This window comes from Gossypium hirsutum, chromosome D05 (genome assembly GCF_007990345.1).
Source record: "Gossypium hirsutum isolate 1008001.06 chromosome D05, Gossypium_hirsutum_v2.1, whole genome shotgun sequence".
NCBI lineage: Eukaryota > Viridiplantae > Streptophyta > Magnoliopsida > Malvales > Malvaceae > Gossypium > Gossypium hirsutum.
The window spans coordinates 31,654,816-31,676,199 of record NC_053441.1 but is presented as its reverse complement, the minus strand read 5'-3'; the positions used below and the strand labels follow the sequence as shown (position 1 = coordinate 31,676,199).

General features: G+C 33.6%; 1 protein-coding gene and 1 long non-coding RNA gene across 2 annotated transcripts; both read left to right on the top strand.

The window, feature by feature from the left end:
* The first annotated feature begins 3,721 nt into the window (after window positions 1-3,721).
* LOC107904152 (uncharacterized) lies at window positions 3,722-5,412 on the top strand. The gene is made up of 4 exons (XR_001686141.2): window positions 3,722-3,749; window positions 3,888-3,929; window positions 4,030-4,074; window positions 5,344-5,412. It is a non-coding gene; the product is annotated as an uncharacterized lncRNA (long non-coding RNA).
* Window positions 5,413-5,876: 464 nt separating this feature from the next.
* On the top strand, window positions 5,877-7,175 carry LOC107904151 (sugar transport protein 14-like). The gene is made up of 2 exons (XM_041094703.1): window positions 5,877-6,235; window positions 6,632-7,175. The coding sequence occupies exons 1-2, from the start codon at window positions 6,091-6,093 to the stop codon at window positions 6,937-6,939; spliced, it is 453 nt and encodes a 150-aa protein (XP_040950637.1). The 5' UTR covers window positions 5,877-6,090; the 3' UTR covers window positions 6,940-7,175.
* The last annotated feature ends 14,209 nt before the right edge of the window (window positions 7,176-21,384 follow it).

The window sequence follows — 21,384 nt, the reverse complement described above, 5'->3', positions numbered from 1 at the left end:
TTAGAACAACTTTACTAGAAAACAAATCTCTTTACATAAAATGGATATATACAGTTTTGCCCTCATAGGCGGAGTCCTTCGATCCTCTTCTTCAATCGAGCGTTAAGGTAAGTCTCACGAACTCTTCAAAAGGGACGTCGCTTCTATCTCCTTTTTACTTGATCCGGGCCGTGACTCGTTGCTCACTCAATCTCGTGATCCTCGTTGGCTTCTCTTTTAAGAAAGTTCAACAGCTCTCAAATAATCTTTGTCATCTTGAATTCTCAGGCAACGGAGCAATGGTTGTGTAGTCCTCTATTAAATTACCATCCTTCTCTTATCATGTTTTCTTGGACCATATTCGGACAACCGTATTATTATCCACTTTATCAAGAAACCCATTTCCTTATGACAAGCTCTCTATTTTAACAACCGAACGTGAATCAACACCTCATTTTATGATGAAAATGCAATGCAATCATAAAAAAAAAAGAAAACAAGTTAGTACAAAGCAAAAGCAAGCAAGAATAAATGGAACACCTATTCGAGTGAATACTAAGGGTTCGAAGTGGTTCTACCTAGGGTAGGCTCTTAGGGCTCACTATATGTTGTTTAGTTTTAAAGCGAGGGTACCCGAACCAGCAGATTCCTCGATCCTCACCCATTATAGGCTCATACGGACCGAGTTCGGTTCAGGGGAATACATTTCCCTATGGCTGCACGGAGATGAAAATCTCACGAAGACATAGGTACGGATGTATCCCGGAAGCGATTCACTATCCCATGCGAAGGTGAAAACCTCACGAAGGCGTAGTTTCTCACTCCCACTTAAAAGGTATGACCCATGGTCATGCAATGCAATGCAGCAGTATACCAAGCTTAAACTACCACAGCAACCAAAATCACAATGATAAAAACCGAAATAAAGATGAATGAAATGCAACGAAAGGATCGTATATTTAAATTAAATTCTCGATTTTCGACAAGAAGACAAAAATAATCAATACGTGGCTTGACTCTCTTTTTAAATGTCCCCAGTGGAGTCGCCAAGCTGCTGATACCGTTTTTTGATGAAAACGGGGTCGACTTGTTTTTTTGAAAGAAAAAATGAAAACGGGAGTCGCCACCAATCTTTTTTTGATAAGGTGTGATCGGGTCACCGAAAAGTGGTTGTTTTTAATAAACGATTTAATTTTTATTAAAACAACGATTTTGGTCTACGAAATTCAGAAAAATGGGTTCGGGAGTCGGTTACGCACGAGGAAGGATTAGCACCCTCGATACGCCCAAATTGGTACCTAGTTGATTAATTAGTGTCTTTGTGTCGAAAATTGAAAACTCGAAAAGAATTTAAAAATACGATCTTTCCTTATATTGCGTTATTTAAAAAAATTACTTGGATAAATCAAAATGAAAAATGCCTTCTTATCTTGAATTAACAAGATGTCACATCCAGTAAGTTAGGAAACAGCACCTCGTATTTTTTGAGAGTAAGCTTGCCTTTTGTTTTTTTATTAAAACCTCATTCGTTTTAATTTTTAAAAGGATATTCAGTTATTTAGAATCAACGCGAGAAAAATCGAAGCTCAGTAAGTTAGGGCATGATTTCTCGAATTTTCTAAATCAGAATATTGTCTTTATTTTCAGAATTTTATGTGTTTGAAATTTTAAAGGATATTTTGCTATTTAGGTTTAACGAGAAAATCGAGACCCAGTAAGTTAGGGTACAATTTATCGAATTTCCAAAATGCAAAATATTGCCTTATTTAACAAAATTCCCTTTCGAATAATAGCGGGTAATTTATTTGAAGGTAAACATTTATCTTACTTAGAATAAAATAAATTAATCCACATTGGACAACTATGTTGGGGTTTAATTTACAAAATGATGACATGAAATAACAATATAATAATAAACATGGAATAATGATACATGGATAAAATTATACAAATATATGACAATAATATGAAGGTACGAGTAAACTAATTATGGTACACACAATGAAAATAACCACTCGACATACATTATTTAAAAATTAGTATTAATAAACAAAGACAAATAAATTAAATAACATACGTAATAACTTCGAAATGAGTAGTATAAAATAAATTAGAACAAATAAATGTAGGATAATTTTTAAGAGATAATAAATGAATTTTGAACAAATAAAATAAAAAATAAAAAAGTTTATACAAAACGATTTTAAAATACTATGTATAAAAATTTTAAAAGTAATATGTATGTACATATAGAAATGTAAGATAGGAAAAATTTTAAAATGGATAATAAATAAACATAAGACGTATATCATAGCTGAAAAAGTACCAAATGATTTTAAAATAATTAGTATATATAATGCGTTCCAATGTAAGATAAATAATGTATAAAATACTCAATGTATAGAAACTCTAAACAAAAATAAAACAGTTTTGATATAAATAATATAAAGAATTTCAAAATAAATAGTATAGGAAACAATCTAAATTACATAGTACATATAAATTCAAAATAGATAATGCAAACACATGTATTTAAGATAAATAACATATAAAAAGCTTGAGATAAATACTAGTTAATCTAAAACAGTCTAAAATAAAATAACATATAAAAGAAAATCTTAAATAATAAAAGAAACAGTTTAAAAATGTACAAAAATTGGGGTTAAAAGGTAATGGGCATGATTGAAACCAGAAATAAAATAAAGGGGATAATTAAAAAATTAAAAGATGGAACGAGGGACTGATTTGCAACGTGCTAAAATATCAGGGAGCGAAGGAAGAAATATCCCAAGCCCCTTGTGCGCAGCGTTTCAGTGCAAAGGGGCACACATGGTCAAAGGACCTGATTGAAGCAGAAACAAAATTCGCAGCCCAAGTCTAAAAGGAATAAAAGGTTGGATTGCACTTCAACGCAAGATGGAGGGACTAAATGCATAAATTACCCATTAGGGCAAAGCATGCACAGATCTCCCCCATCAAACCGGCGTCGTTTCACTTGATGCATTTGAGCAAACTTTTCCTTCTAGCCTCTGTCCCTTTCTTAGTTTCAAAAACCCTTTCCCCTTTTCTTTCAAGCACCCAACCCTTGGTTTTCTTAGCACTTGGAGCGCCACCGCCACAGCCACAAAGACTGGTGGCCGACGATGAAGGAGAAACCCCACCGGCGGCGTGGTCACGGCCAACTCCGGTGAATTTCTCTTCTCCTTATTTTGCTTTTGATTTCTTTTATTAAAAGTTTTTTAGAACATATTTGTAAAAAAAATAAAAAATAATAATGGTAATAAATAAAATAAATGAATGAATCGAAGAAAAAAGAAGAATAAAACAGTAACCTTTTGTTCTCTTTTTTATTTCTAATCTCTGTTATGCTTTTTCAAAGAAAATCGAAGACTCTAAAAATGGCTCTTGTTGTTTTTTATAGGCCATTACAAACTGTTTTTTATTATTATTGATTGCTCTTTATTTCTTTGCCTTCATTTCTCTCTGCAGGTGGTCTGACATGCGTGGAGGGCCAACGGCGGCAGTGTCAGAGGCGTGCGCTGAAGGTGCCTGGTGGCTGAGGGTGGCAGACGAGGAGGCCACCCGAGGCATGCGGCTCCTAGGGTTTCTTTTACTCATTTCTGCTGAAAATGTTAATGTTGTTTGGGCTAGGTTTTTAATTTTTGGGCCCATTTGTGATTGGGTTATTATTTTTACTAGGCCAGCAAATTTGGACTTCTACAAACTCCATTTCAGCCTTCATTGAAAAGACTCCTAACAATGTTTTTGGGGTAAGTAATTATATGTAATTACATAAAGCTTAGACATAATAAACCCTAAAATCTAATTTAATTTATCTACAAAATCAATGCAACTGATGTTATAAATCAAATTACGAAACTAATTAATATGAATTGATTGTTTCACAGTACCATGTCATCAAAACTCGAACAGACAATCACAAGAAAAAGGTAAGTAAATTGAACAACTCAAATTATCAACTTTTTTCTTAAAAAAAGGGTTTTATTTGATTCAAAATTTGGAGAAATTTTATACCTTTTCTTGTTACAGGTAAGGAATTTGGAGGAAAGACATGCAAATCTTGTCATGGAGTTGGTAAGAATCTTTGGGAATTGAATTTCATAGTAATTTGTAATTTTCTTAATGTTATGATCATCCAATAGTTGAATGAAATGTAGGGTAAAGCAGGTTTCGCACTTTTTTAATATAGAAATTTGTTTTTTTTTTTTCAATTTGGTACACTTATTTAGTAAAGTTATATATTTTGGTTCTAAAAAGTAGCAATGTAAATTTTTTAGTGTTTAATTCTGGTTTTAAGGTTAATTCAATAAAAGTTAATTATTAGTATTAGTAGTGTTGAATTTTCATGATTTTGTTAATAAAATATATTTAATTTTACTTGTGAATTTGTTTGATTTTGTGTTTAATTTGTTAAATATAAGTATGATGCTTGTGTTATTTTGGGTTATAGAGTTGAATTGATGAAAGCTAATTATTGATATTATTAGTTAAGGGTAAATATAATTTTTGGTAGTTGAATTTGGATTCAATGTTCTAATTGATACTTATGTTTATTTTTGCTCATATTTGTACCTAAATTTGACTTTCGTCACACCTTTTAATTTGTTTTTGTAACTTCATTAAAATTGGATGAAGTGGACCAAACATCAAGTTACATGTAACAGGTACATCAGCTAATGATGTGGCATGTGTGTCACGTGTCTAAACTTAATTGGTCCACGTCATCTAAATTTGACTGAGTTACAAAAATAGGTTGTCAAATGTGTGATGAAAGCCTCTAATTTATATGCCCTTCGCCTTTACCAAAACCAACAGCCTCCACTTGTTCTTCACCATGGACCCAATGATCTTCACCTTTATCAAAATAGTGTAGTTTATAAGTTTAAATCGGTATAAATAAATATAATTTTCCTTTTAGCTCGTTTCTCTTTTACTTTTTTTTCTTTAATAAATTAGTAAATACTTCAAGAAAGCAGCAACGACGTTTTTGCTGAAATATAAACAAGCCTCTATTGTCCAATGCGAGTTTGAACAATTAATTTTCAGTATGGTGATCTTGGCTTTGCTTAAATATCTTATAACCATGCAAGATTTGTCTATACAATACTGTCAAAGTTTAATATAAGCAAGTTAGAGAGGAATCAAGAAAGGGAGCACTTCATATTGTATTGTCTATACAATACAAACAAGCTTTGGCTTTTTGTAAGTCTCTGTCCCCTGTATATGGTTGCTGCTTTCTTGAAGTATTTACTAATTTAAAAGAATCAGGAAAGCCATTTTCTGGAAGTTGTTTATATTTCATGTGAATTTGGGCAGTATACTTATGGTTTACTTGTAATTTAGGATTAATTATACTTTATATGAGGAGCTTGATGCTGGGGATATGGAGCGGACAAGAGATGTGTACAGGTATCTTTATGTTCTTGCAATGGATTAATGGTTCTGTTGGTTGCTACTGTTGCTAAATTGCAAGTGAAATAATTGCTTTACTAATAAATCTTGTCAACTAACTCTGCAAGAAATTTGCCAGTTGCCTACTATTTGAATGTTTGCATGTTTTGGTTTCATGTTCTGCTAACAGTCCATTTCATTACCCTGTAATGTGCCGATAAAAAGGGGAAAAGGAAGGAAGAAAATCTAAAATTTAACATTCGACGTTAGCTTTGTTGCTCCTTTTTTCTCATAGTGTTCTATTTCTTTGTATTATCAGTATCTTCGTTCTTTTCATGGTAGTGTTTTTACTTAAGGTTTCTCACTTAGCTTTCTCTTTGTTATTACTTAAGGTTTTTTCTTTTTACTGTGTGTTGTGATACTGATTATTTTGAATCGCGTTTATTTATTTCAAGTAAGGTTCATGGATCTTTAGCTCGTACCGGTAAGGTGAGAGGCCAAACAACTATTTATCTATGTTTTTATATGGGATGATAAATATATCACATGCTTCAGAAAAGGATAAACGTGGTGAAAAATATCGATTCACTATAAAATTGATTTGAGAACTGGCGTTTTCTTCACTTTCTGGACTGATCTGTTTGTCTTCTGCAAAACCCAGAGTTTTTTTTTTTCATTTGTTTTCTGAGATTGTCCACCATGGCTGCTGGAGGGTTTGGTAATGAAGGAGGGAATTTGAAGAGAGCTCATCTCTATGAATACAAGATTACCAATTATTTTATATTTGCTTGCCTTGTTGCTGCTACAGGGGGATCTCTTTTTGGATATGATCTTGGTGTTTCTAGTCAGATTTCTTTTCTATGATTCACTTTTGTTTTCGGTTTTTTCATTGGTTTTTTTCTTCAGCCTGTTTATGAATTCTGTTCATTTATACTAAGTATTAGCAATTGCTGAAATCTTTTTAGATTTGTATCCTATCTTCCAGATTTACTGATTTTCTTTTCAATCAAAATGATGTCTTGAGAAGAACCCTCTCTACACAATTTTTTTAATCATCAAAATATAATCTTCATATATTATTTGGTATTTAGGGATTATCAATGATTCCTAAGCTACTTGCATTATAGATAATGTATTTGTTTCTGTTTGTTAGAAGATTTATGTTATTTGATTCAAAAGAGCTCAATAAGATGCTTATTTCAAGATGATGACACTGTTTATCTTTTAATATTGATTGCAGGTGGAGTGACTTCCGTGGATGATTTCTTGAAGGAATTCTTCCCAAAGATATATAGAAGGAAACAAGCACATCTTCATGAAACTGACTACTGCAAATATGACAACCAGCTCCTCACACTTTTTACGTCTTCGCTCTTCGCAGGTCTTGTTTCTACATTTGGAGCCTCCTATGTTACTAGAAACAAAGGGTGTCGAGCCAGCATCCTTGTTGGTGCAGTCAGCTTCTTCCTAGGAGGAGCTATCAATGCAGGTGCGGTGAATATCACAATGTTGATCATAGGACGCATTCTTCTTGGTGCTGGCATCTAAATGTGTTTGGTATTTTAGGTATCCAACATTTATTGATGCACTTAGAGATTTGAATGATCCTCTTACAATGGTGCACCTGTTTGCAATGTTAATTTTGAATTTTTGAATCTTTGGATTTAGGATTTGTTTGAATCATCCTTCTAATTAGTTACTTTTCTCATTTCCTACTGGATAGAAATGTGTTTGACTCTGGATATTTTCATCATTTCAGGCAAGAATGATTGATTTTTATTACAGTCTGATTATGGTTTTAGTCCCTCTGTTATCATTTGATTTTAATTTAGTATAATTTGATTTCTTTAATTTTATAATATTGACGTAAATTTAAAAAAAAATGGTAGATATGTGAATTTATTATTCGTTAGGATTGATTGAAATTTTAGGTGCTCATTTATTTAAACATAATACTTTAATTCTAAATTTAAATTCATTAATTTTTATATTTAGCTTTAAAGTTAAAATTTTAATAGAAATTTTAATTTAATTAAATTTTTTATCCTTAAAAGTATATAGTTTAAAGTTTAAATTTCAAAAACAAAACATAATATAATATTTATTATAGAAATAAATATTATTTAATTAAAATATTTTTTTAAAAGTCATGTTTTTAGCGGCGTTTGTCAAAAAGCGCCGCTAAAAGTCATTCTTATAGTGGTGTTTGTGGTAGAAGTGTTGCTAAAGGTAATGATCTTTAGCGGCGTTTGTGGTAGAAGCGCCGCTAAAGGACATGATCTTTAGCGGCGTTTGTGGTAGAAGCGCCACTAAAGTTCATGATCTTTAGCGGCGTTTTTTCACATAAACGCCTCTAAAGTTAGCGGCGTTATTTACAGCGGCACTTTTTGCGGCGCTTTAACAAGCGCCGCTAACACTTTTAGCGGCGCTTAAAAACGCTGCTAAAAGCCTAAAAAAGCTCCGCTAAAAGTCTATTTTGCTGTAGTGAATATGTTATTTAAAGGCTTTTGTTACTTGGGTTGCTTTAAAAAGTATCTTTGAAATGGGGAATTTAGACTGGTTGGAAGGACTCAATTCGGGTTAAGGTGATTCGGAACCACACTCAGTTTATTTTGCTAGAAGTCTCTAGCAGTTTTCCCTTATAGGATATTTTTGTCTCCCTTATTTATGGAAGTCACAATAGACAGAAAAGGAAATTTCTTTGGGAAGATTTAAAATCGATTATCCCTCTGAATTCGTATCCATAGGTAGTCTTGGGAGACTTTAATGCTATTCTTTTTTTCGAGTGAAAAGAAAGGTGGTCGATCTAGAGGGAAGGGTTGTTCTTTTTTTGGTGAATTTGTGGAAATGGTAGAACTTCATGACTTGAGATTTAGGGGTCCTTCGTTCACTTAGCATATAGGTGGTGTTTTTGAAAGATTAGATCGTGCTCTTGGTGATGATGTTTGGTTGAGAGCTTTCCCTAATAGCTTGGTTACTCATCTTTCGCAGATCAAATCAGATCATAGACCTCTTTTTCTATCTGTTTCTTCGAAGATTGTTTTACCTAGAGGAAAGCCGTTGTAACAACCCATTTTTCTGTGGTGTCAAAAATAGTGGTTTTGGGGACCACTAATCTGACGAGTATGTTCGTATTAATTATTAATTAATTCATATGAGTCGATTACATTTTCATATTAAATTTTGATTTGGTAAATTTTAGTTTATTGAACAAATAGTTCAATAAAATTGTTGTCTTGAAAGTCAAGTGGTTTCAGAAAATGAGGTATCGGAATCTTGTTTCGGTAAATCGAGCCCATAAATATTTTTTATTAAATAGTTACGGAGATATTATTTTGTTATGTGAAAGTTATATTTAGAAATTTTAATGTTTGATTGATTAATTAATTAAAAAAGACTAAATTGTAAAAGATGTAAAATCTAGTCAGTATTGAATTATAATTGTAATAGTCCATTTTTCAGTGGTGTTAGAAATAGTGGTTTTGAGGCCACAAATCCGACGAATAAGTTCGTAAATATTATTATTTAATATTTGCGAGTCAAATATGGTATTAAAATAAATTTTTAATTGCCAATTTATGATATTTGAACGAATAATTAGGTCCAAGTGGTATGACCCTAAAGTCAAGTGGTTTTAGAAAATGAGATATTAGGATCTCGTTTCTATAAATTGAGTCGTAAATATTTTAATAAATATTTACAGAGTATTATTAAGGTTTTATTAAAATTTGGTTAAGAAATTTTAACGTTTAGGTAGTTAATTAAACAAAAAGGACTAAATTGTAAAAGATGCAAAATGCAGTAAATATACTTTATTATTAAATTAGAAAGGACCAATTTAGTAACTAGTCCTTATTATTGACATTGGACGGCACTATGTATTAAAATTATAAAATATTATATGTTTTAATGGCAAAATGGTAAATTTTAAGAAATTAAAACAAAATTAAAAGAATTCAACTTTGGAGGTTCGAACATTTTTAATTCTTACATGTAAGCACATTTTGATTTTGTTTCTTGTAATTTTTATATTTTTAAGATCGTTGCAACTAGGTCCAACTAGCCTGTAATTTCGTTTTTGAAACTATTAAAGATTTTGAATTTTTCCATTGATGAATCTTGTGAATTTAGATGTTAAATGATGAATTTGAAGTGTTGACTAGTATTTAAAAGTATGTAGTTAAATGATTTTTGATAAATTTCCCAATTAGGGACTAAATTGTTGAAATAATAAAAGTAGAAGGATTTGATGTGAAATTTTTATAAATATGGACTTTATTGGAAGCTATGAACATTCAGTTAACTTAAATTTGAGTAAAAATGGTTAATTTGCATGTTTTAGGCTCAGGGACTAAATTAAATAAAAGTAAAATATTAGGGGCGACTTAGTAAAAATGTTAAAAATGAATAAATTGTATAAAATAAATTATTTTAATATCTAAATTAATAAATTGAATGCAATTATTAATTTATATCAAGATCAAATGGAAAATCGAGGAGAATGGAAAATTACCAAAAAAACTATGTACTTTGACGTTTCTGCGATTTAGTCAGGTAAGTTCGTACGGTTTAAAATTTAACATTTATATGAATTTTTGAATAATTTATATGATACAAATGATATATTTAATTTTTTTTGATGAAAGAATATTTGGGAAATGTGATTGAATGTTGATGTTTAGTTCGAATTTAAAGCGAGATAGAGTACAATCGAGATTTGGTGTGTTGCGAGAGGTTTGGAGTGGATATTATTGGGGACTGATATATATATTTTTCTCGAGTAAATCGAGGTTCAATATTTGTTGTGAACTTTTCGTGTTATACTTCTGTTTAGCGTGTTTCAGTCGGATTAGCTCTTTTGAGCATTTACATGTTTCGGTTGGACTAACTCTTGTGAGTACTTGGTGTGTTTTGGAGGGATTGGCTCGTATGAGCATCTGGCATGTTATGGTTGGATTATCAATGTACTTGTATCCGTAAGTCATTCATGGGATTGTAAATCTTGGTAAGGTAACTTGCTTAGTGATTTTGATAAAATTGTCATATATTTGAGTTTGAATTGAATGTTACAATTTAGCAGATGAGATTGTGGATGACAGGAACACATATGGTCAATTTTATGTTTATACTTTATACTATGCAAATGAGATAATTAAGAAAGGGAATAAAAAGGTAATGTTCAATGAAAGTATATTTATGTTCATGAAATTGATGATGTCAAATGATGTTATTCATGTATATGACTTACCTTATGTTATTTCAAGGGATTTATTGGTTGATGCACTAACTTGTATATTGATGATGATATATATAGACTTGTGTCAAGCTTGTGGTTATGATTGATGTTTATGCTTACATCATGCATTATACAAATGATATGAGGAAGGAAATGTAATGAAACGTAAGTTCATAATTGGGATATAATATGACAATGTAAATGGATTGATGAGTTAAAGAGCTTACTTATATGTGAGAAATTTACTTGAGCTATGGATGAATTTATCTAGGTCGTGAATAAATACACTAACTTGTGAGTTGATAATATTATTTAAGCTAAAGTAAGTAAATGGAATGATAAGTAAGTAAATGAAAGGTTTCAAAGTCTTATGAAAAGGGTTAATGACTGTGTAATATGTCTTATAAAATTCTACTATGCTAGGAATAATAAATATACGTGGTGTTGATGGGCTTACCAATAAAGTTCATTATTGAAATGAAATGTTATGTTTAAGTTTATACGAGCTTACTAAGCATACACTGCTTATGTAGTTATTTTCCTCTACTATACAGATTATCGGAAGCTCGACCAGGTTGGAAGTTTGTCGGAGATCTATCACACTATCTAGCGATTATATCGATAGATTTGATATCTTGATCAAGGTTATAATGACATGTATAGGTGACTTGTGTTTGATGAGATGTTATGTTTGGCTTATAAATGTGGTATTATGGTTGATGAACTATTAGCAAAGTGATGCTTTAATGGTTGGTGTTGAAATGGTCAAATGAAGGTATGTTTTGAATTACCAATTTGGTATGTTTGAATTTAATTTGACATGTGGTCATTGTGGCAAGTTTAGTATGGAAATAGGATAAAAATGTATGAGTGAGGAATGACTAAATTATGCATATGTTTAAGTATGTTTGGTTGTTGTGATTGAGGTGTATTTTAGGGGATATTAGTTGTATGGTTAAATGACCTATTGAATTGATTATGCATGTTTTAGGATTATTTTAAAGGTTTGATTGTATGTGTAAATGACTTAGGTGTGTACTTGAATTGGGTGAAAGAAATGGCTTGAAATTGGCCATTTTCTTGTCCACACGGCCTAAGACACGGGTGAGTGTCTTAGCCGTGTGTGACACATGGCCTTATGACACGGTCATGTGTCCTCTGTAGATTTTAAGACTTGTTTTTCGAGAGTTACACGGCTTGACACACGGGCACGTGGCTTGGCCATGTGACCCAAGTCAGAAAGTTACACAGGCACGGACACGGGCTAGGACACGACTGTGTGTCCCTATTTCGAGAGTTACACGGCTTGAGATACGGGCGTGTGTCTCATTCGTGTGAGTCACACGACCGTGTGACCGCTACAGTTTGAAATTTTCTAAGTTTTTCCTTAAGGTTTCATATATTTTTGATTTAGTCCCGAATCATTTTTTAAAGTGTTTCTAAAGCCTCGAGGGCTCGAATAAATGATGATATGCATGTGTTTGAATGGACTATGATATGATTTATGAAATGTTTTGAAATGAATGATTTAAGTTACGTTTTTATGGTAATGCTCTGTAACCCTGTTCTGGCGATGAATACGGGTTAGGGGTGTTACAATAATGATTGGATGGCTAGATTTTTTAAATGAGGGAGGACTTATATGGTAGTTAAACCATAGTAGAATTTGGTGGATGGATTTAGACTTTGAATTAGTTAAAATGCATGATAATTAAATGGTAAATTTGTAATTTAATAAATAAAACTTAAGTAAAATAAAAAAATATAATAAACATCATATTCACCTTTCCTTCAATTCTACTTAAAATAGAAAACAAAAAACTCCATTGGAGGAGCTTGAGATTCGGCCAAGCATAGGTACATGCATGGCGAGCCATTTTTCACATTTTTTTTGTAATTTTTATGTTTTTGAAATCGTTGCAACTAGGTCCAATAAACCCGTACCTTTATTTTTGAAACTGTTAAAGATTTTAGATTTTACCATTAATGAATCTCAGTTATTCTTTATGTTAAATGGTGTATTTTTAGTCATGGTTGTTGATTTAAATGAATCCCTTGGTTTTGAGTTTGGATTTTAGAAATTTTGAACAAGGAGATGATCTGGTTAAGTGTTCTGGTTATGTGTGTAAGGTTCTGGGTTTGAATCTCATTTCATGAAATATTACTATTTGATCAAACCTTTATTCTTGACCATCTGGCATAAGTTCTATTTTCGATCAACTGATGACAAGAATGATCCTACTGGTTCAATGGTTAAGCTTCAGTATACCCTCTAGCCTTGTGTTTGAGTCTCTGCAAAAGCAATGGGGAAATATTTTGTGCTATTCCGTAATTTAGTTTGTTTTGTTGATTTAAAATAAGGTAAGTTAAATAACCTCCTTTTCTTCATTCTTTTTCCTAGTATGTTCTTTTTCCTTTAGTTTCTCTTTTTGTTTTTGTTTCTGTTTCGACCAACTATACTTTTCTTTTATTTTGCTACGACGTTTTGTCATTGAGTCTTTCCGTCTTCGTTACGTCAAGTCCCTCTGTGCTTTCAGTCTTCAAGAGAATTGTAAGTGATCCTGATTCAATCTTATTTGCTTGAGTTGATGATGATTGAAGTTACGTTCTTTTCATTTGGCATGGATTTTTTATTTGTGTAAGTCTTCTTCAGACGAAGTTCTTAAGAGTAATTTTCTTCCAATGTTGTAAGTTTGTACTGTTGATTTCGTGTACTGGTAAGCATTGGTTTTCGTTTTGATATTTGATGTTGAAATTTTTCGACATAATTTTGGGATTGGATGCTAACCTTAACGATTTGTTTCGAATAAGTCGTCTGATCTGTGGTTGTAATGTCATTTTAGGAATTCATCCGAAATTTATCCTTGTTGGTGTGGTTTGGTTGGACGAGTTCTAGGGTACTCTATTTTGGTGTGCAACGGAGTTGGGTAGAATGTTTTTTGATAAATCTGCATTCTGATTTGTTTTGAAAAATACTGCATCTGCATAAACATACATCCTCTACGTAGCTCCGCTCTATTCTATTCTGTTTAGTTTTGTTCTGCTCTATTCTGTTCTGTTATGTTCTGCTCTGTCCTGTTCTTTTGTTTTTTGCTAATCTGTTGTATTAGTATGATGGAAACCTCTTTGATACTCTGATCTATTTCGTTCTGATCTTATACTCGCTATTAAGTTCTCTGTGTTACACTAGTTTACATATTGAGTTTTGTTAATTGTGATTGGTGTTGGTTATACACTTGGCTTTATAGCTCACCTCTTGGTTTTATCTTTGTTTGTTCAGGTAAATCTTTGGCTTAGGATCATGCGGCGTGTGGGAGCTCAGATTGTTTTGCAATAATGTAAAAATGTTTTTGGTCTTTTGAGTTTGTAATCTGTTTCTAAGCTCGTCTTAATGTTTGTTAAATTCATCAGTAATGGATTTCGATTTTCAACATGAAACTCCGGAAAGATTTTCCACAATAAATTAAGTAAAGTTTTGACTGTTTCTCTTGGAATGGTGTTAGAGTTATATAAGAATGAAATAAATTTAAGTATGTATTCTGTAACGAAGAAAATGCTACTAAATGCACACACGTGCCTTTGTTTGTATTTCGGTACCCTTAAATGCACATACGTGCTCCTGTTTGTACTTTGGTACACTTAAATGCACATACGTGCCCCTGTTTGTAGTTTGGTACCCCAAAATGCACATATATGTCCCTATTTGTACATCGGTACCCCTGAATGCACATTTGTGCCCCTTTTTTGCACTTTGGTGCCCTTGATTGCACATCTGTGCCCCTGTTTGGACTTCGGTACCTCTAATCACACATTCGTGCTCCTGATTGCACTCTGGTGCCCCTGTTATGTATCTATAATGACCCTGGTGTGATTTTTGTTACTAAAAAAATTTTGAGTTAAGTTATTTGATTCGATGAACTAAATGATAGAGAGATTTACAAACTAGTTATATGCTTGTATGTTTTGGTTTATTTATATGTAATGGGCTTGATAAGAGAAAATATAACAATGTATGATTTATACAGGTAAATGTAATGTCACTTTGAGTATGTGTGATTTCACTATGATAAAATTTTGAGAAGTAAAAGGTTAAAAACCATTTAAATATGGGTTGTGGCAACTGTATGTAGATTTTATTTGTAAGTTATTAATGTTAATGGTAACGGATGATTAAGAAGATTTGTTAGCTTCTTTTGAGTATGTTTTGTAATGTTAGAATACGTAATCTTATGTATAAATGGAAATCCTAATGTTTATTTGGTAAACTTTGTAGCATGCTCAAAAGGTAATAATAATATTATCATTTTTGGGAGCTTAAATTGGAAATTGGTATTAGATAAAGTCTTGTTAGGTTATTTGAATGTTTAGTTATCAGTTAAGGTGCCTATGAATAGTACATTGGTTAGAAGCTTTAGGTGGATTTTTTTGACATGTTTAATGTAACACCCTAAACCCGACCTAGATGTTAAGACCAAGTTTGGAGAGTTACATCACCAACACTAAAAATACCAAAATTATAACGCATTTGAAATAAACCATTCATCACATAATATCCATCACAACAATTACTAAGCACACAATCTTCACAAATACCATAACATCATAGAATACCGAAATTCCTAGTAGTAATACTTAAAAGAAAGATAAAAGCTTGACCGAGCTCCCGTAGTGCCGACCCGTTCAAGTCTGAGAACCACCTGAAATCCAATTACAGAGTGAGTTGTGAACTTAGTGTGTAATGGAAGTTGGTTTAATTTGAACACATTTATAAGATAGTTTCCAATTTCCAAGATTCCGTTTAATAATAGAAGCAATTTCATTTCAGATCCAGGATAGAATAGTACATCTGCTGAAGCAATACATCCTAACACACCGTTAAGGGTGTTCAATTCCCATCCAACCCTACACACCACAGAGTGTCTATCTGACATGTTTACAGAGACATAGCTTAGCTACTAGATCGAAATACGACAAAGCGCCAGATTTAGAGATTCAGATTTATAAGCATTGTGGCTTAGCCACCAATTCAGAATAGATTACTTCCTTTTTCACAATATCCCAACCTATGCAAATGCAAAAACAACTGTCCATTATATATGCTCAGTCACTCTAAGTTATCTCACGATTAGATAATATAGTTCAGTATCAGAATAACTATCACATTATACATATAGTTATGTTATTCGTACATCTATCACAAAGCATCAGAGAGTGGTCGTTCAGTCAAATTCAGATCATTCATATAATGGGGAAACCAATATCAGTTTTAGACAACATTTATGGCCTTAAAATCGGGTTTCGGACCCTTTTTACATACCACACGGCCTGAGCAGACGCTTATGTGGCTCACACGGCCTGGACACATGCCCATGTCCTTACCTGTGTGACTCACATGGCTTGGGCACACGTTCATGTCCTCTGCCCATGTGGTTCTGAGTCATAAATAGAGAGTTACATGGCCTGAACACATGCCCGTGTCCTACTCGTGACTTACACGGCCTGGACAAATGCCCATGTGCCTTGCCCGTGTGGTTCTAAGTCACAAACAGTGAGTTACACAGCCTAGACACACGTCCATGTCCTTTGGTCGTATGAACCTTACACTAACATAGCTACACATGGCCTGGACACACTCCCGTGTCCTCTGCCCATGTGGCTCCAAATCAATAAACAGTGAGTTACACGGCCACCCACATGGCCTAGCACATGGAAGTGTGGCATCGACAGCTATGTTTTCTAGCGATCAAAATTTGTAAAAAAAAAAAAGGTTTTTGGCACGCACCTGAGGAGATTTTAAAGTAGAAACAGTATTGAGAAATCTCGGAACCTAATTTAACCATTCAACAACCAATCAAACAACTATAACAATGAATCAATGCATACATGAACACTCAAGCAAAAGTGTTGAAACCATAATGTTAAAATTTTAACGACAAACGCTTACTGACAATTCGACAACACTAATTCAAAACAGCACGCGAAGGACCACTTCCCTCCGTATTGACCAATTATCAGAGGATTTACTCAAAACATTTTGTAACACCCTGAATTATTTAACTTTGTTTTTGTAAAATCTGTCATAAATGAGAATCTACTTTAGTAGCTAAGTATTCTGGGTGTGTGTTTGAGGTCTTGGGTTCAAGTCCCACTTTTGGAAAATATGTTATTTTTGGTTCTACCCTTATCCCTCTTAGGTGGGCTTATATTATATTTTTGGTAAACTCATATTAGAACGTGCTCGCTGGTTCAAGTGGTAAGGTGTTATCTTACCCTAAGGTCTCGTGTTCGATTACCCGTGTGAACGTGGATGATATTTTTGCTATGATTTTCTGATAAAGGTTCAGTGGAACTAAAACTCTGTGGTTGTTGGATAAGGATTAAGGTGGTGGTTAGTGGAGATTTAGTTGTTAGTGAGAGGTTAGGATATACTTTAGTTATTTCTTTTTAATTGTTAGTAGTTTTCTCTCTCTTCTCAACTTTTCTGACGTTCCCCATTATTTTTTCCCCTCTGCAACATTTGTTTTTTTTTCGTTTTTCCCTTCAATTTTGTTCATAAACTGTTGATTCTTACCGTTGCTTTCGAAATTTCGATGCTCTTCGTGCGGTTCAGGTAAGTAGGGTTTCACTTGTTTGTAGTTTTTGACTTCTGTAAGGCTATTTGATTCTTTTCGTATTTGGGTGGTGTATTCGGAGAATCTAATTTTTTGTGACCATTGTTGTGTAGGAGAAGGCTGTGAATAGTGAGTTTCGCTCCAACTGCCTAAACGATGTTAGCGAAAGTTTTGTCGGCGGTAAGTTGGGGAGCATTTTCGGATTATTGTTATTGATGAATTTTTAAATTAAATTTCTAAATCGACATTTGGTATATTATTTTTAGGGTTTAGAGGTCTCGAGATTACTATAGCGTCAATTTTGAATCAGGTGTGCAACGAAAACACGAGAAAATGAGGTTTGATGAAAGCTGAAAAAGTGGCCTATCGATGTCCCACGAGCGTGCCCTACCATGTGGCCGTGTGGTTCATATGGGTGTGCCACACGGGCCACACGGTCAAGGCCAATTTAGGGGTGTGGGCCACATGGGCATATGGGCCCAAAAATTCTAAAATTTTCCCTATGGTCGAACATGTTGTTTCGGTCAACTGTGGGCTTTTTGTAGGGTCAGTAAGGGAAAAACAAACCTTAATGCATGAGATCTATTATTCTGATAGAATGATCTGAGTTCAGGAAAACTGATATGTATGTCTTATTATGTAGTATAAGCATGTATGGTATCTGTATACGAGTATGCAGGTTATGTTAATCCTGTTAATTCTGTATATTTGTATTCTATATCTGTATATGGGGTGGGTTTTGTTTGTTGGAGGAAGTGTTCTGTGAGGCAATAATTCGCCGTTTCTGGTTGCTCAACTATAAATTATTCTGCTAAGTGTTGTATAGACACTATGTGGTGTGTAGGACTAGGTGGGTGTTTTATACCCCACGTGGTGTGTTGGATTGGTAGGAAATGGTATGTTTCTGATAATCTGATTCTGATAAGGACTTATGTCCACTTCTGTTCTAATATATTGAAATTTTGAATTTGATGCATGTATGTTTCCGTATGAAAACTCACATTTGTTGTCTGTTCTGTTCAGGTAATCCTCATATATAAGTGGGTCGATGCGATGGAGTCTCAATGGTGACTACTAGTTCATGGATTGTTTTGATTAACGGTTTTATTTAAAATTTGGATAATTTTTTAGAGTTTTGTAATTTTGGGACTCTCTGGACTATTTGTTTCAATTTTGGTTTTGGATGTGTTTTTTACTTTTATACTGCGGTGTTTGACAAAACTAAGGTTTTAAGCAAACAAATGTTTTTTTTAAAACACAAACATGGTTTTCAACTTTAACAATATCAAACTTCTGCTGTAAAATAAGTTTTCTAAAAGAGCAAATTAATAATGTTTTCCTGAACGAAAATGATAAAAATGTGGATTCTTTTCAATAACAATTAAACACGAGAAATTTAACATAATAAGATTGATTTCAAAACCCTATTTCTTAACACTCCTAGATTCAGCCATAACGTCTAGGTCGAGTTTGGGGTGTTACACATTTAAAGAATTCTCAATTTAACAATGCAACGAAAACTAACAAAACTTCGCAGAGATATAAGGTTTTCTGACAGAACTTACACAAAAACCTTCTAACCATACTCCGAAAAACTTAGGAGTTGCAAGTATTCTGATACTCACTCGTCAAACTTAATCGAAAAAGAAAACTTAAACGGAGTAAAAAGAAAAAGAGGAAAACATAAAACAAACATAAAAGAAGGGAAAGGGAAAAGGAGTTAACATTAATTGAAAATTAACTTCTAGGCAGATTTCTAGCGTTTGCCAAAATTATTCCCTATCGTCCTCTTTGGAACTAGCGGAATACAAACACTTAGCCAGTGAACCAACAGGCTCATTCTTGACACAAATTTACCGTAAATTAAACTTAAATGTGTCATTCCAGGATTGCAATTACCTTAAATTAAAACAACAAAATTCTAAAAGATGTAACTCAAACTCCTAACCTCAAACAAATAAGCAGGACATAGAACCACAATTACAAAAATTTAATTACAACATAATTTAGCAAGCAAACCTTAAAATTTTGGGGCGTTACAACTCTCTCCCCCTTAAAAAAATTTTGGCCTCGAAATTTACCTGACTTAAATAGATACAGATATTCTTGCCGAATTGAATCTTCAGGTTCTTAAGTGGCTTCTTCAGTCTTGTGATTTCGCTACAAAACTTTAACCAAAGGAACATTTTTCTTCCTCAATACCTTAACATCGTGATCTATGATCTGGATAGGTTCCTCCTTGAATGTTAAATCCGGTTGCAACTCGATTTCGTCGTCAGGGACAATGTGCGACGGATCAGATCGATACCGTCTCAACATCAAAATATGAAACACATCATGAATTTGCTCTAACTCCGGCGGTAGTTCTAACTGATACGCAATAGGTCCGACACGTTTCAAAATGTGGTGAGATCCAATAAATCTCATGCTTAGCTTGCCCTTGTGGCCAAATCGGAGAACCTTTTTCCAAGGTAATACCTTCATAAACACCTGATCACCCACAGAAAACTCGATATCTTTTCTTTTTAAATTAGCATAAGATTTCTGTTGATCAAAGGTGGCATTCAGACGATCTCAAATCAAACTCATAGTGTTCTCAATTTTAGAAACTAGCTTGGGACCCAAAACTGGGCGTTCACTTAATTCTGTCCAACATAGAGGAGTACGGCACTTCAACTATACAAGGCCTCGTATGGTGCCATTTGTATACTAGATTGGTAACTGTTATTGTATGCGAACTAAGTCAACGACAGATAATCCTCCGAACTACCCCAAAAATTTATTACACAACCCCGAAGTATGTCCTCTCAAATTAAGTCGGGTGCCTAAAACCTCATGAAGTTTCTTCTAGAATCGAGACATGAATTGCGGGTCTTTATCAAAGATGATTGAGATTGGAATCCCGTGTAATCTCACAATTTTTGCAATGTACAGTTTAGCTAACTTCCTCAGGGAATAATCAGTTCTAATAGGGATGAAGTGAGCAGATTTGGTCAATCGATCAACGATTACCCAAACTGAATCTTTCTTAGTGGGGGTTAAAGACAGCCCGTTAACGAAATCCATCATTACCCGCTTCCACTTCTATTGAGGAATATTAACTAGCTAAAGTAAACCAGAGGGAAACTGATGTTCAGCCAGGCCACAAAAGCGACTACTTCCCATTTCAATCGAAGCCACTAATAGAGTTCTTGGAGGTCCCGATACATTTTGATCCCACTAGGATGCATAGCATAAGGACTACTATACGCCTTTTATAGGATCGACTGCCTTAACTCCTTATTATTAGGTACACAAATCTGACCTCTGAAACACAAAAGCTTATCACTATTCAAGCTAAAATTGAAAGTTTTGTTTGAATTAACCTGTTACAGTCACTGAATTAAGAGCTCATCACTCAACTGTTTAGCTCGAATCTACTCAACCCAAGTCGGTTTAACTTGTAATTCAGCTAACAGCCCACCATCCTCCACCAAACTCAGACGAGCTAACATTGTTTTTAGATTAGTCATCGTTCTATGACTAAGGGCATCAACTACCATATTAGCCTTACCCGGATAATACTCTATCGTGCTGTCATAATCTTTTAGTAACTCAACCCATCTGCGCTATTGAAGGTTTAATTATTTTTGAGTTAACAGATATTTAAGGCTCTTGTGATCAGTGTATATGATACACCTTTCACCATATAGATAGTACCTCCAGATCTTCAGAGCAAACAGGACCGCAGCCAGCTCAAGATCATGTCTCAGGTAGTTACTTTCGTGTGCCTTAAGCTGTCGCGATGCGTAAGCAACCACTTTTTCATCTTGCATCAAAACACATCCTAACTCGACGTGTGATGCATCACTGTATACCACAAACTCCTGACCCGATTTCGGTTGAACTTAAAAAAGAGCTTGTGTCAGTTTCAGTTTTCGAGTAAATCAGGATATCATCAATTAAAACCACTACAAATTGGTCCTAATATAGTTGAAACTCCCGATTCATTAAATCTATAAATTCCACCAGGGCATTCGTCAAATCGAAAGGCATTACCATGAACTCGTAATGTTCGTAACGAGTCTTGAAGGCAGTTTTGTACACATCAGTCTCTTTAACCTTGAGCTGATGGTAACCAGAGCGTAGATCGATTTTGGAGAAAAA

Coding starts and splice junctions, on each gene's coding strand:
- LOC107904151 (XM_041094703.1), top strand. CDS start 6,091: ATGGCTGCTGGAGGGTTTGGTAATGAAGGAGGGAATTTGAAGAGAGCT. Junction 6,236..6,631: donor ATATGATCTTGGTGTTTCTA/GTCAGATTTCTT, acceptor TATTGATTGCAG/GTGGAGTGACTTCCGTGGAT.